At 40.3% G+C, this 15341-nt stretch overlaps 1 protein-coding gene across 2 annotated transcripts in view; it reads right to left on the bottom strand.

Moving 5' to 3' along the window:
- Positions 1–15341, bottom strand: part of LOC131455201 (vang-like protein 1) — a 46772-nt gene that overhangs the window by 14364 nt on the left and 17067 nt on the right. For both annotated transcript variants that reach the window (XM_058622699.1, XM_058622697.1), the window contains exons 3-4: positions 13230–13356; positions 187–618 (exon numbers count right to left, since the gene is read on the bottom strand). In XM_058622699.1, coding sequence (XP_058478682.1) covers positions 187–618; positions 13230–13356 — 559 coding nt within the window. The remainder of the gene's footprint in view (positions 1–186; positions 619–13229; positions 13357–15341) is intronic.

Here is a 15341-nt window from a genome sequence, read left to right on the forward strand (position 1 = left end):
ATGTAAAGAATTTAAAGCAATTACATATGTTATTCCTCAAAGTGTTTGTACAATGCATAAACACGATATACATATTGAACGTTTGTTATACTGTGAGTGAAGAACGATATACAGCAGTATATATTGTTATTTAACGACTGCTCTGCCCTGCCTGCATTATTTTGTCTTGACCTCGTCTAAACTCACCTGTGAGTCGAGTATCCTAACACCGTAGAACAACCAGTAGGAGACGACAAAGAGCAGCACCAGCACAGCAAGCAATGCCCTAAAGAGGAAGACCCGCGGGAGGCCAGCCCGCGGCGACCTGAAGAACAGCGCCCACACGGCCAGCAGCAGTATGAGTAGTTTGAAGGCCACGGAAATGAAGAGACCTTCACAGGCCGTGCCGCAGCTCTGCAGCTTCTCAGGCCAGAGGAGGTGAGGAAGCACCAGGAAGGCAATTGGCGTCAGGAACACCAGCAGTCCCAGGATCACGGCCAAGGTCAGGGTGAAGTAACGGCGGCAGTCTAGCCCAACGCTGTCCTCTAGGTCTTTGGTGATGCGAACAATGTCCTCCTGAGAGAGGCTGTGCTCAGATGTGCCAGTGATAGCAGTGGTAGTCTCGCCCCAGTTGTCATCCTGGAAATGGGAGAAAGGAAAACAAAAACAGTGAGGCGACAACCACAGTGAAAACAGGAAATTGTTCCAGTACAACAATATGGTGAATTCTGAATCTTCCAATGATCTGCTGAGAAAGAACAGAGACATTTATAATTCACAAATACACATTTACCAGAGTGAAGAGAATGTTTTCATCTTTTTCACATGTGATGCTAAAATTGTTTTTTTCAGCCATTTATTTTATTATTTTCAATTAATTAGGCCACAGATTTATTTATTCCTACAAATAATCAGACATTCCCAAATACCACCAGAATCTGGATTATTTGCAAATTATTTTACATACAAAATATCATAAATAAATGTAGATGTAATGTAGGTGTAACATTTTCCTGTAGCTGGGTGCCACTGGTGAAATTGCATTATTAAAAAAATACACCCTTTTCTGCTTTTCCCTGAACTCTCAGCTCAACAAAAGCAGCAGAGGTTGTTTCCACGCACATGAGAAAGAAAGGAATAGAAGATGGGAAGTGGAAAAAGTAAACGGAGCGAGCTGCCAGCTGGGTCATACACAGACGTCCTGGTCGGACTGCATCCGCAGATAATGAAGGTCAGTGGTGTTGGAGCATAGTCGTTAGAACAACAAAGATAAGGACTCTGCAGTCATAACAAACTGCCTCTGCCAATCAAAGAAGGTCAGATGATGAACTGCCCTCAGCTACAACAAGAGGATTCAATAACAGCAACCAGAGATGCCGTTACTAAAATGCAATTCTCACTATAGATGAGCTCTATTTTAAGGATTGTGTTAATGACACCAGCAGAGACGGGATGGTGGATGGGTTGTGGAGGTGCACCATGATCAGTTTAAAGTGAAGGAGGGGTTGGGTGGTGGAGGAGGATGGTGCACTGGGAGAGAGAACATCCCACTGGCCTCAGGATTAAAACAGCAGAGATGAAGCAGAACAACAGGAGAATCCAGGCAGCTCGAAAGAAGCTGCTGTGTGCACTCATATACTAATAAAAGAATCCTCAACGCAGAATATCAATACCTTATATACTGACAAGTAAAAAAAAAGAACAGGAAATTAAAAAGTACTATTTCCATCATCTTGTTTGCATTGTTACAGGATAAATCTGCTGATATTGAAAGGAAAAGAAAAAAAATAATAATATATATATATATATGAAAATATGTTAAACAGAACACATTTAATATTTCAGATTCCTTTGAGTAGCCAACTATGATGACAGCTTTGCACACTCTTGGCATTCTCGCAGTCATTTTCATTAGATAGTACCTGTCCATACTTTTGACAGGTATTGTACACTGATTATTATTTAAAAGTATCTTATTGTAATGCATCTTCAATTTTGTCCACATGCAAAGCTATTTTACAGACTCATGACTGGCCAACATGGCTCTGGCATGCTCTTGACAGCTGTTTTTATGTCCACATGCTTTAAAAATATCTGTGTATGTGTGGGTGAGGCATCTGTTTCAAATCACTAGTTTTCCTCTCGATCAAGATCAAAATCAAAATCAAAAAAACATTTAAATCCTAAATCAATAATACAAACATTGCTGAATCTGGTAGAAAATGACATAAAATCCAAATTCATCGAATTTGTTCCTTTTAAAACTTATTGGATATTTTATATCCTACTAAACATGAAGTAACATTTCTATTTATAGCAGCCCCATCATTCATAGCAGCTGACATGACATGTTAACTGATGACTAGTTGGTATAGGTTTCTTGAGACTGACTCTTTGATGAGGTCCAGCACAGAAAACTGTCTCAGTTTCATCTGACCTTTGACATGACAACACAGTCGTAAATACTCATCTCACTGTCTGCACGCATTCTCGAACGAGCCGAGCCTCACGACTGAGCATCTCATGAGCTGTAAACCAGACAGTGGAATGCATGACTTAAGGGTCACCAGGTCAGAAGAGTGAATTTGTAACCATGGAGACACAAACTGACATTTATCTGTACACACAAATGTCTACATTTTATTTGTGTATGTACAATATGTATAAAGCCAACCGGCACCCAGCATACCTAGTGCCTACTGTACAAGCCTGTGAGGGCGGTGCTATGATCTGGCTTTACTGCAGTTGGTCAGGTCTAGGTTCAGCAATATTATGTGCCCAAAGAATGAGGTCAACTGACTACCTCAACAGACTGAATGACCAGATTATTCCATCAACGGATTTCTTCTTCCCTGATGGAATGGGCATATTCCAAGATGACAATGCCAGGATTCATCGTGGCTCAAATTGTGAAATTGTGAATCTGCAATCTCATTGGTATTGCAATGAGATTGCAGATTCCAATAAGAGTTTGTGATGTACACAACAAAGTGGTATTGTCCCATCCCTGATAAATTCTGCTCCGGATACACCTGCTGTCCACCTTTATACTGGCATTTTATAGCGCCAAAAAGTTGAGTTTGAAATTGCTGCTGGTATTGTTTCAGTTGTAAAAGCCCATGACTACATTTTAGTATATTTAGTGGATCTTTGGAAACAATGACACAGTCATCCACATTCACTTCCTGATTGGTTCTTACTGGCCACAACTCAACTACCAGTAGTGAAAGTAAAGCTCCATCAAAAGTTGCCTCTCTGGCAGCCTCATAACAAAAGTTGGGTGTACTTTAGTTTCACAATTGTTAGTAATAATAACACAGATTACCCAGAGCTGAAAGCTGTGATTCAAACTTTCTGTTGTTCACATCACATCAACATGAGATACTTGTATCATGAATAATACATAATTCCATGCAGTCAATTTGAGTGTGGATTGTTGCTGGAGTGGAGCAGGTACGGCCACTTCATTAATAATGAGTGAGGCTGAATGAAGAGGCCCCTCATCCTCTCATACACAGCAGAGCTTTTACTCACACGCGTTAATTATCCCCCACAGAGAACAAAAGTAAGCAAAAGGTCTTTATTTTCTCTTTGTATGTTAGCACAGATAAGTGCTCTCTACAAAAGCAGAGCCACAAGTTACAACGAGATTTATACATCATCGGCGTTGATCTCTAACATGTTACCCAGCAGCACAGGAGATACGTGATACTAATATTAATGTAAATATTTGTGTAAATACAATGAGGTGATGTGGATAGTGTTGAACACGGTAATTGTTCACAGTCTTAGTCTTAATCCTGTCTGACACAGCCTCGCTGAGAAAGACAAGCATGACCGAATAGGTGTGTGTGTTTGTGTGTGTTTGAGGAAGGAGATCAATAGACATTAGTTGTAAAGAAAAGTGTCTCACTGACCACAAAGCACCTTGAGAACACTCAGGGGAGACGTGATTCACTGCCTCTCATGCCTTGCAGCACTCATCACTCGGTGCCCTTGTTTCATACTCCTGAATCTCACACACACACACACACACACACTCACGTTTACAGACAGACAAGCTCAATGAAGCGCCAAACAGAATAAACAACACATTGGGGTATAATTACGTGGTGAAGAAACCTAGAGCTGAAGGCAACTATTTTAATCATCACTACTATTTCAAGAAAAATCTAATACTGGCAAAAATTCATAATTTCCTGTTTCCCAAATGTGAATATTTTCTTTTTTGTTTCATTTTTTAATGATCACAAATGTAACAGTTTGGGATTTTTTTCATTTATTCGTTGTTTTATCTGGGAAAATTGAATGTACTACCCAAAAGTGTATAATCAGTTTACATAATTTGTTTTAAAATGTTTTTTGTTGCCTTAGAATAAACATTTTATGTGTACTTTACTTGTGATTCCATGTTTCAACAAACCAGTCAAAGTGGGTTTTCACTTTTTTGAAGATGAAGCTTAATTCGCAAATGAAAAATGATATCCTTTCTGGTATCTAAAGGCCAACGTAGTTTCCTGACACGCTTGGGAATGGTTGATGTGAGCGGAGGATTCCTCCATTTGTTACAGTATAGCAATTTCACCACTAGTTGTCACTAATTCTTACACACCAGATTTTAAGTGCTACATTAAAAAAGGCTGTTGTTGACAATTCCATTTGAATTATTCTCCAGGTTTCAACAAGCACTGCTCTTGTTCAATGCTAAAGAAATTTGGGACACTGTTGTTGTCTATTCATTTCTACTATACCTGGGCTTTCCCTGTGCCGACAGGACTAAAAAAAGACTTTAGTGACCCACATATCCTTGCGGGATTAGCCAATCACCACAGGCTGATCTGGTTCAGTACCAGCAGCCTTGCTTGCACAGTCCCATTCATCACATGAAAGTAGGTGAAACGGAGAGCAACAGGGAGAAGAGAGGGAACAAAGAGGCAAGAGTGCAACATAAATGTTCACTAACAAGACAGCCAATTAACCGGAAGATTGATCCAGGGAGGGAGAAAACGTGAGGGCAGTGGTCATTGTTCAAAGGCTAGGATAACTAAGGGACAGAGAAACCAACATGTGAAATTTCCCACTCACAACTGCATACGTGTCTTTAGAATACTGTAGCTAAACATATACGTCAGGTCAACTGATGCGATTTATTTCATCCAGACAAGGTTTTACAAGCAGTTCCTCGCAACTGCTGAGGTGTTTGAGTTGGAACCAAAATGAATAATGGAAACATCTGATATCACGTATGACTCACAGCTAAAAAAAAAACCAACAACAATGATTTATTTCTCTAATTAAAAACGATATCCCTAGTGTAGCCATTACAAGAGAGCATAACACTTATGGTCCATAGTCAAAGCAAGGGGAAAGAAACAGTTTCTAAAAACAGCAGCATTCGCAAGATTTCTCCTTTTGAGGAAATCTCTTTCTTTCAAACAGTTTTGGAGCAGAGGCAGTTTCAGGAGTGCGGGCGAGGGAGTGGTTTGTTAAGACGCGGCATGTGCCAAAGTATTTCTGTGATGAAAAGTTTGGCATGGCTGCCAACTAACTGCAGCAACATGATACAGTAGCTGCCGAGCTTTAAACACAGCCAGTGCGACACCGCGGCTGCACAGAGGCACTTGATTGGATGAATCATATTGCAATATGGATTTGTTCTTTGGAATTGGAGGGATTTTCTTAAGGTTTGAGCTCTCACACAAAAAGCCTTCAGGGTGTTCTTGATGATAAAAATTTGCGACAGCTTCAGGTGAAAAAGCAGATACCAGAATTTATTACGGTATATAGCTATGAAATATTTACTTTTGTAGTTAAAATCACAGAAATCAGCACATTTTGTCCACACTGACCTTTACAAATTATTTAACAGGCATCAGCTTTTATCACAACGCAGATACAGCATGCTATAAGCCAGCGAGCATTAACAAAGCTTTCAAGTGAATATTTTCTGCTTTCTTTCCCCATCAGAATATAAATAACAGCTATTGTCTCCCACGGTAAACCCAATGTCCACTAAAAGCCTGTTTTCTGTTGTTGGCCTGTAAGTGGGCTGCAAACAAAGCCCTACACTCAGCTCAGGAACAAATGCACTCTAGTCACTCCTGGGAGGCAAGATGTGTGTAAAATATTGCACAGATGCATTCCCAAAGGCCTCCTCACACAGCCATTAAAAACCACCTTTGTTCAAACCCATGGACAGCGTGCGAGGCTGCCAAGAACTTGTCAGGACAAGGAGGTGAAGCGCAGGAGGTGAAGCACAAGAGACTGTGAGATAATGGCAGACAGACAGTTGAGCATTGCAGTGTGGTTGAAATGGATTATGTACAGAAATGTCACTTAATGTAAGAGTGGGAAGTGATGCACAGACTTACTCAATTTACTCATACTAATAGCAGTATTACATTTTTATATAAATGATTGGGGATGAAATAATAGTAAATCTGGCTAATTCATCCGTCACCCTCACAGATGACACTGCATGCTGACAAACCACATCTACAGCTATTCATTTTAAAAGAGAAATTCCTGTTATTGTTGTTGTTTTTAAATTGTCCTGTTGTACTTTTCAACAACATCTGCAAATACTAAACTCTCCAAGGAACATAGTTGGAGGAAGACAATTGCTGGACAATGAAATATGACTCATGAGATCATTAAATGGTATCTGATTTTAACAAGTTACTGCAATTGACAAACAAATGATCAAGACAAAGTATAACGAAATAAATAGACATGCACAACATACAATACAGTATAAGTCGACCATGTGCACGGTAACATAATGAGAGAGTAACGTTAGAGGCTCTGGAGGCAAATAAAAGTCATGTTTATTGCAGGTGCAATAAATTAAAGCCTTAATTTAACAAGGTGAATGTAAAACTGATTATGGGTTATACGATTCAAAACCAATGTGCCATGATGCATTAAAGAGACATGAGGAGACAGATCATGTGTACACCATGGCAACATTTGTTGTTATTTTGTGTTATGTAGTTTCAAAATGAATGAATGAATGAATGAGGTTTCAGATGGGAATTTGTTCAGTAGAGAAACAAAGATGCTAAAAACAAACTGAGGAGTTTAATGTTGTGAATCAAGCAAAAGCAGCAGCCAGCATGAGAGCTGCACATCCTTCTCTATTTAAGTAATCTAGATTAATGTTAGTCAGCTGGATCAATCTCACCTGGCTTGGTTTACTCCCTGGTCCACTGCTGGCCACTGCAGGTGAGTTTGAATTAGAGTCTTCTTCTATGGTGGTGACAACCACTTCCCTTTTCTCCTCTATGGTTTCACAAACTGAAAAGACCTGCAGCATTTCATCTACAGCCTCCATCACCTCTGGAGAGCGTGTAAGGAAATCCATGAACGTCAAACTTAACCTCAGCTCAGCTTCCCACAATCCATCACAGTGTGTGTGTATGTGTGTGTGAGAGAGAGGGAGACCTTAGTGACTTTCTGCTAATTCATGGCCCGGCCCCTGCTTCATCCATCCTTATAAAAAAAAAAATTCCCATCATGCCCTAGGAGGTACTATATAGGACTGTGCGCTCACTTGCCACATAATGCAAAGGGCTTCATCGAGGATGGCAGAAAGCGGAGGGGAATGTGGCGAGCAGGAGAGTGGAAGAGGTGTTTAGGGCGGGGACAAACTGACAGCAGCGTTGGCGGGTAAAGGTATGGATGGATAGATGGGGAAGGAGAGGAGGGGAAAGAGGAGTGGATAATAAATAAACATCCAGAGTATAAACAAATAACAAACCAGTGAGGTGACACAGCCATCGACCCTCCTCCTCCCTACTCTCCCTCCTTTTTATCCATCCCACTGTCCCTCAGGGCGTCCTCCTTCACTCTCCTCTTGTTCTCTGCTCCTCTCTTGCCTCAGCTCCACTCACCGTTCATTGCTTCTAACTCAGTAAGCACTGTGGTGTTGTGGTGCTGCTCCTGGTGTGGCTGCACATGTGTGTGTGTGTGTGTGTGTACAAAACATCACAACATCCTGACAGTGAGTCTTGTAATGATGCTCTGAGGATGTTCTATATTTTTTCTTATGTCACCAAATCCTGTTTAAAGTTTAGACTGTCAGTCAAAAGCAATTTATTATTATTTTAATGATATATTTAACGACATGTTTTGCATTACTTATCCAAACAACGTTTGCACTTTATCATGGCCGTAGCAAGACACCTGTTTTGCTTGAGATAAATTGGGACATCGGTGCGAGAGATATGCCAATAACACCCAGACACACACACAGACAGACGTTCTTGCAATTCATAGATAGATTATATAACATTAAATATATCAATATATAGAAAGAAGCATATGTTGTTTTATTGTTGACAATAAATAGGAATTTGTAAAGAAATAACAGTTCCATGCTCATGGCATATGTAACCAAATGATCATTTCCCTATCATCACATCATCTCTTAAATCACAAAATGTGCTGAAATCAATGAATGGTTTAATTCATAAGCACAAATTAAACTCACCCTTTTTTTGATAAGTTCTTTGTTCATCAGTTATAGTAAGAGAGATACTGTGATGTGCTTGCATGTTAACAGGGTTTTCATTATCGGGTCATATCAGATATAATAACACCACACCTTAAAAAAAAAGCCCATAACAAAACACACTAACCCAAAATATAAAATAGACACAAACCAGGAAAGATTTTTTACTTCTGGTCTTTAACCATCACTGCTTTAAAACTGATGACCTCACCACAATCACAACTTTCCCTCTTTAAGTTTGAGTGTGTCTGGTTATTTATCACATTCCTGCCAACTCTCCATTCTCCAAATCTACCATGGAAAAGTACTTCCTTCTCTCTCCTGCTTTGCCCACCCACAGTGGGAGCAGCTTCAACAACACACACACACAAAGCACTGGGAAAACCATGGAACTCCATGATATTCTGCCTCACAGAATTCTGAACCAGACACTCACCACAGGACGGAAACAACAAATATGAACACAAGTGTTCTGCCTCCTCCAAAAACCAAACATGGGTCTTCTGTGCAGTGCATTCACTGGAAGGGAGGCCTCTACCTGTGCTGCTGTGGTATGCCAAGAACTGTGGGGCTGCAATTATACAGAGGCATGGCTCTAGTTGGCAAGCAACGTGAGTAAAGCGTAATTCTGTTTGTTTACCCGAGTCATGTTGTGATTCAGTTAAAATGCTGCTTTATTGGACTAGAACATTTCTCATATGGTTGGAGCTTTGTGAAAAGTAAATGTTTTAGGACAAACATAACACCGCTTAGTTGTCTTCTTTAAAAAGGGATAAAAAATACTGTATCAGACCGAAATTGGTATATATAAATACTCAAGGTAGTGATATTGTCAGTATCAGACACTAGAAGGTGGTATGAAGCCATCCTCAAGTTGTTCTGATCTTTAAGAGACACACAATGAGATCTCAGTGTGACAAAACTGCACATAAGTTAAGTTGGTAAAGTCAACTGCCCTACATTTAAATGTGTATAACAAAAGTTGAGCAATCACACACCAGCACATCACATGCACATCAGACAGGTTCAAGTGCATTTTGAGCCAAATCTGCTTTCTTGCCAGAAAACACCTGATCTTTCACTGGAGCGCAGGAGCAGCACAGAGTATCAATTCTTTCAAAGACAAGACACTTGTCAAACACTCCACAAACCCCCATTTCAGTGACTGCAGCCTCCCAAACCACCAATACAAATCACGAAAAGTTTTTTCCCCCTCGATCTACACATAAACCATCTATCTAAAAATAAAAAACAGCTCCACTTCTCTGAGCAATTGCTGTGAGATGAAGGTGCCAGAGAATCCTTCACGGTTAAACATATCACATTTCTGCTGTTTCACACCTTGTACAAAGCCTCGCAACAACACACTCCGAAAGCCACAGCGCTGGCATTCTCCATGGATCCAAGCAACTCCAATGTCACAACCCATTACAATATCCAGTTACATACAACAATAGAGCAAAGTAAACTGATCAAATTACTTAGATGATTTAGTGTCCGTCCACTGCACTTCTGTCCAGGCTTTACTCACCTCCCACTGTCATTCACAAACACCCACGAACAACATAAAGCAAAGGAAGACACAGATATTTACTGATGCCACTGACAAACAAACACATTATCTTTTCATTAAAGGTCAGTGTGTAATATTTATTGGCAGAAATTGAATATACTACCCATACATTTGTTTGTATAGACCAGGGGCCTCAAACTCAAATGACCTGGGGGCCAATGAACTAGTAGTCTGGACAAGAGGAGGGGGTCGTACAAGTTAAAGCTCAGCAGTGGTGGGGTGATTTGACCTTACAATTATAAATTGACATTGCATCATGATAGCTCAATGCAAACCATTTCATAATAAAAGCGTTTTAAATGAATAATACTCATGCATTCAATTCAAAAACAGACAGAGATTGTGTTTCGAAGCAGACACTTGTGATACAACTCTTATTTCAATTACGACTATTGCACAGCCTTAATTAATAGTGATACACTTTTGAGAACATCATCATTTCCAGATCAACATTTAATCGATAGGTCAATCGATCATAAACATAAGCGCTAGTTGCAGGCCTAATGTGAAGACCACCATAGTTCACTGTGTCACTTATTCACACAATGGATCTTTAAAGGTACAGTTCAGAGGCAATAAAGTATCAAACCATGTGTTAAAATGTTGACAAGATTGGCTTTGTTGCATCTTGAATACTTTGTGCAAAATAGAAAGAAATAACACATTCAAACAGCAGACACATCTTCTGGATAGTTGGCTGCATTTGTATATAAAGCAACTTCTCCTCTTTGAGAACTCACATGGGAAAGCATCACAGATGCATCACAGCCATGAGAAACTTTTGTGCTGGATTATGAGGACATCCCCGCCCAGAGCGATGTGCTCCTCTGTCGGCCAAGACTCTGATTAAGTCTCAGCAGTGGAGTAATGAGCGCAGCACTGCGCAGTTAGAATCTGAGACGAGTATGACACACACACACACACACTCACAGACACAAAACGTTCACACACACCAGAGAGTGTGAGACGACAGATCAGAATGCAAAATCAAACACACACACACACACACGCACGCACCCGCACGGATTTGTGCTGAGCCTCTCTCTCAGTAGACTCCGCGGCCCTGATTACTCGAACCAAAGCCAAACACTCCCCACCCTGTCAGCAGCACTCCTGCAGGCCGCAGCATGAATAAGACATGAAGAGAAAAATACTAAGGATGGCTCTGTGGCAAATCCTGTCATGTGGCAAAATTAGACACAGTATGCATACAAAAAAACTCAAACATGGGCACGGCTAACAAGTCTGGCCACAAGGGAAAGAGAACGCCAAGTAGGTCAGTAAATGGTTGTGAATATTGGTTAGTCCACGTGGGTTTGTATTTGTCATGTTTTCCTTTCAGTGGTTCCAGCTGAACACTTGATGAAGGACATGGAGGCGGACAGTTGTTTGGCTCTGATAAGCCAAACCGAAATGTGTGCTGAACTCTCCATCTCCTCTTTCATTAAATAATATGTAACATTTCTGCATTCAAATATCTACATACTGAGACTCATGTTATATATTTTGGTGAGTATTTCTGACACTCTTTTTCTATCATTTTTTTTTTTAACTTTTGTTTTTACTGTTTATTTGTCTATGGATCACTACTACTCATTGCCATTTGTTGCACCCTCTGCTACTGAGGTTCTCCTCCACATGCCAATCAAAATGTTATAAAAATCCATCCTCATTGTTAAATATCAGAGAACATCTGAATGGGTCTGAGCAATGTTTTAGGTCGTCACCGTCTCCATGCAGGGTTTTTATGTTCAACTGGCTGCCAGATGTGGATAGTAGGTATTTATTTGCCACCAAAGTGGAAATTATATACCACAAAATACCACAAAAATGTTTATTACCTGAAGCGATGACTTTGACAAAAGCAGAATCCAAAACCAACAATTACACCCTTCTCCTTGAGTGAGGCACTGAAAGCTACACCCAGCAACATTACTAAATACTGTTTGCTATGTTGTTAATAATAACATACACACATGGGCTGTTAACGTTCCATACTGCACATTCTTGTTGTCCTTTTTTGTTAGGCTAACTATTAAAACTATGTTTATATTTGTTCCGGAAAAATCACAATTAAGTGACCATTGTCAGACATAAAATATTTACAATCTATAATTATTTTGTCAGTTAAGAATAGATATATGGTGATGTTTCACTTTTCTTTTATATTAAACCATACATCCTGATGGAGTAAGTAGTAGTTTTCAAAACAACATTTGCAAACTCTTGAAACTTTGAAAACAACTTGAAAAACAACTAGTTCTTTGACACTGCCTTGACCATTTCGGTATGAGGCCTTGTAACTATCCCCCTTTTTTTTAATTGACCTTCTCCCCGTAGTAAAAAATACTTTCCCTCTGACAACAGGATAAAGATGTAGCAAAGAGAGCAGCAGCAGCCTGTTGCATCCGGATCATGTCGTGGACATTTGTCAGTCACAGGTTTCCTAAAAGTAGCCCAGCCGCAGTCACAACTATCATTTCAAATCCTTATGAACTAGTGACTTTCAAATCTCAAAAGAATGATCCATTGAATTTAGAAGGCAAGGGTAAGGTGAAGGATATTCAGCTACAACATGCAAGTAAACCAGTGAGAACTTTAATCAGTAATGTTGGGTAGTTCTGCTTTGTGAGGTAAAAGTGTAGCAAGTGTGAGGTGACACCGTGAGTGAGACCAAGTAATGGTACTTTTCCACTATACAGCACAATTCTCAATTCTACTCTGTTTTTTTTTTTTTTTTTTTGCTCTAACAAGGTTTCAAGTGAGTTGAGCTGATTATAAAAATGTGACAGCAACAGACTGCTGGCTACAGGAGTGTTTTCATTGGAAGCATCTGACACAGGGATCAAACAGAGCAGTGCCAAACTGTAGATCAGCTTAAAAGACTTACAAATCCTGAAAACATGTTTTAATCTCCAACATTTGGCAAGGACACTTCTAAAATCTCAATATTTAACAGAGCAGTCGGGTGTATTTAGTGACAGCACTGCCAAAAACCGGCGATTGTGAGCCAAATCACAACCCGCCTACGGGTTCATCATAGCACATGTCACCCAACCAAGTAGAGTAGAGCCTAGTAGTGCTAGAACAGTATCATGGAAAAGCTCCATAAAGGTTCCCTTTAATGTGGCTTTATGTTTCAGCAATGTGTGTATTCAGTCTTACCTGAACCTGCTCTCCTCGAACGACCGAGTCACCCAGCAGCGGCTCTGCAGGCGGTGTGTTAATTGTAACAGACTTTTCTGAGCGGCTGTCTTTACTGCGCACCTTATGGCGATCCCGGCTTCGTTCCCTAGGGGGAAAAAAAAGAAAAAAGATGTGTGGTTAGTGGTGCATGGACATTGTCAGAAAAACTACTGGCATAAAAGCATAAAAAAGACGACGACACCACTGATCTGTTGAATAATAAGAGTTTAGGAGAGGAGGAGAGATTAAGAGATGAACATGGTTAAAGAGACACACATATTATGACATATATGAACATAGTGTCCATACAGAGACATTGGGACACAATATGAAAGCAGCTGCTGGCTGAGTCACATAAGACCTAAACTGCCCCCGTGTGAAACTGGAGAAATTACACTTTGTATGAGTCTCCATCTAATTTCCGATGACTGGAGCTCACGTGAACTCTGCCCCACATCACCCTCCTCCATCTGTATCCTTCCTCCACTCCATCCACTCCCTCCAACACTGTCCCTAACATATGAGCTCCATTAGCCACACTGACCCCCTGCACTTACAGCCCTAATCCTGTGTGGAGCATGAACGGTGGATCCTCCACATCAACCACCCAGCATCACTGTCGGCACATGGCACTGTGCCCACTCTGCAGCTCCATTACCACAGAAAAGCTCAGCAGTCACAGTTAATCCCTCATATGTCTCCTCTCCTTCCCTTCCAGCTGCTGACATCTTTAACACAATAAGGTATTTCATAGATTTAACTGAACACACTCACACAAGAAATGCTTAATACCTCGTGTTTAATTTGCATGAAAGTAGCTGTTCCACAACTATTGTGTTTGAGAGCTGTTGGGAGGGACCTCAGGTCTCATACAGTAATAAAAGCTGAAGATGCTGTGAAGCGATTACTGGACAAACATATTATCCATACACATATATCCTGCTGCATGGTTGAACATGATTTCTATGGATGCTTCTCTCAACCCTAATTGACTTTCCTGCTGATTCTTAGCATAATGTTTCATGGAAATCAAGTCTTTTCTATGAGCAGCATGTGTGAAAAATACAGCATTATTTTGTGTGTGAGTGGGGTATGACAAATGTAACTCCAATATTCCCTCTATTTGTGCTGATGCTTTTTTTCCCCTGATGTTTGGTAATGGTAGTGTGCAAATCATGTTTATCAAGGGCAAAACAATGAGCTAAACATAGAGTTGACCTGGCTCCTATATATAATATAAATATTGAAACATAATGGGATAATGAAAAACAACAATTCATACAACTGGGTGACTGGAAATTAAGAATAATTGGAACTTAAATGCTGAGTAGAGACTCGAGAAGTTCATATAATCAAAGTCTGACACAGCTAAATAAGATCTGTTTCCCATTTGTCATCTACTGAACTGTATATGACAAATTCTTGAGTGCTACCTTCTCACACATCAGTCCATTAACAAAGTGTACAGGATATCCTGCCTGCAGGGGCAATGAAGGCAGGAGATATGTTCCAGTCTAACAGAGATGCAGTTGGATCCAAGTGTTTGGATTAAAGGGTGTTAACCAGAATGTTTCCCTTCACTATTCTTGTACTTCCTTCTGAAAATAGACCTGATTTCCTGCAAAAAACCCCAACAAGACCCAATGTTTCAAATCTTCACTCCGTCAGAAAAACTCTTCAGTAGCCTGCAGCACCCTCCTTCACTGACAGAGTGACTGACATAATGTTATCTAATAAATCCAGGAGATTAGAAGGTTGATGTAAGCCTTTAAATACATTACAGCCATGATTATTACTCTAAATGTTATTACAGCGCTCATCACCGCAGTAGCAATGGTTATTCCAGTGGGAGTGATCATCAGTCACAGGCTGTCATTGGTTATGATTATTAATTGGGGAGTAGTGGAGCAGGAGAGGGAGAAGACTGGGAGGAGCTGTGGAGGAGCGATGAAGCTCACAGAGCAGTGATCCTGCACTTGAAAGGTCAGCGTGAATGTCAGCAAAATAATATGAAAAATATCATATCAGAGATAGATCAGATCCTAGATCAGAGATGCCTTCCATGTCTTGGGAATAATCTAATGATAATCT

This window comes from Solea solea, chromosome 2 (assembly GCF_958295425.1).
Source record: "Solea solea chromosome 2, fSolSol10.1, whole genome shotgun sequence".
Lineage (NCBI taxonomy): Eukaryota > Metazoa > Chordata > Actinopteri > Pleuronectiformes > Soleidae > Solea > Solea solea.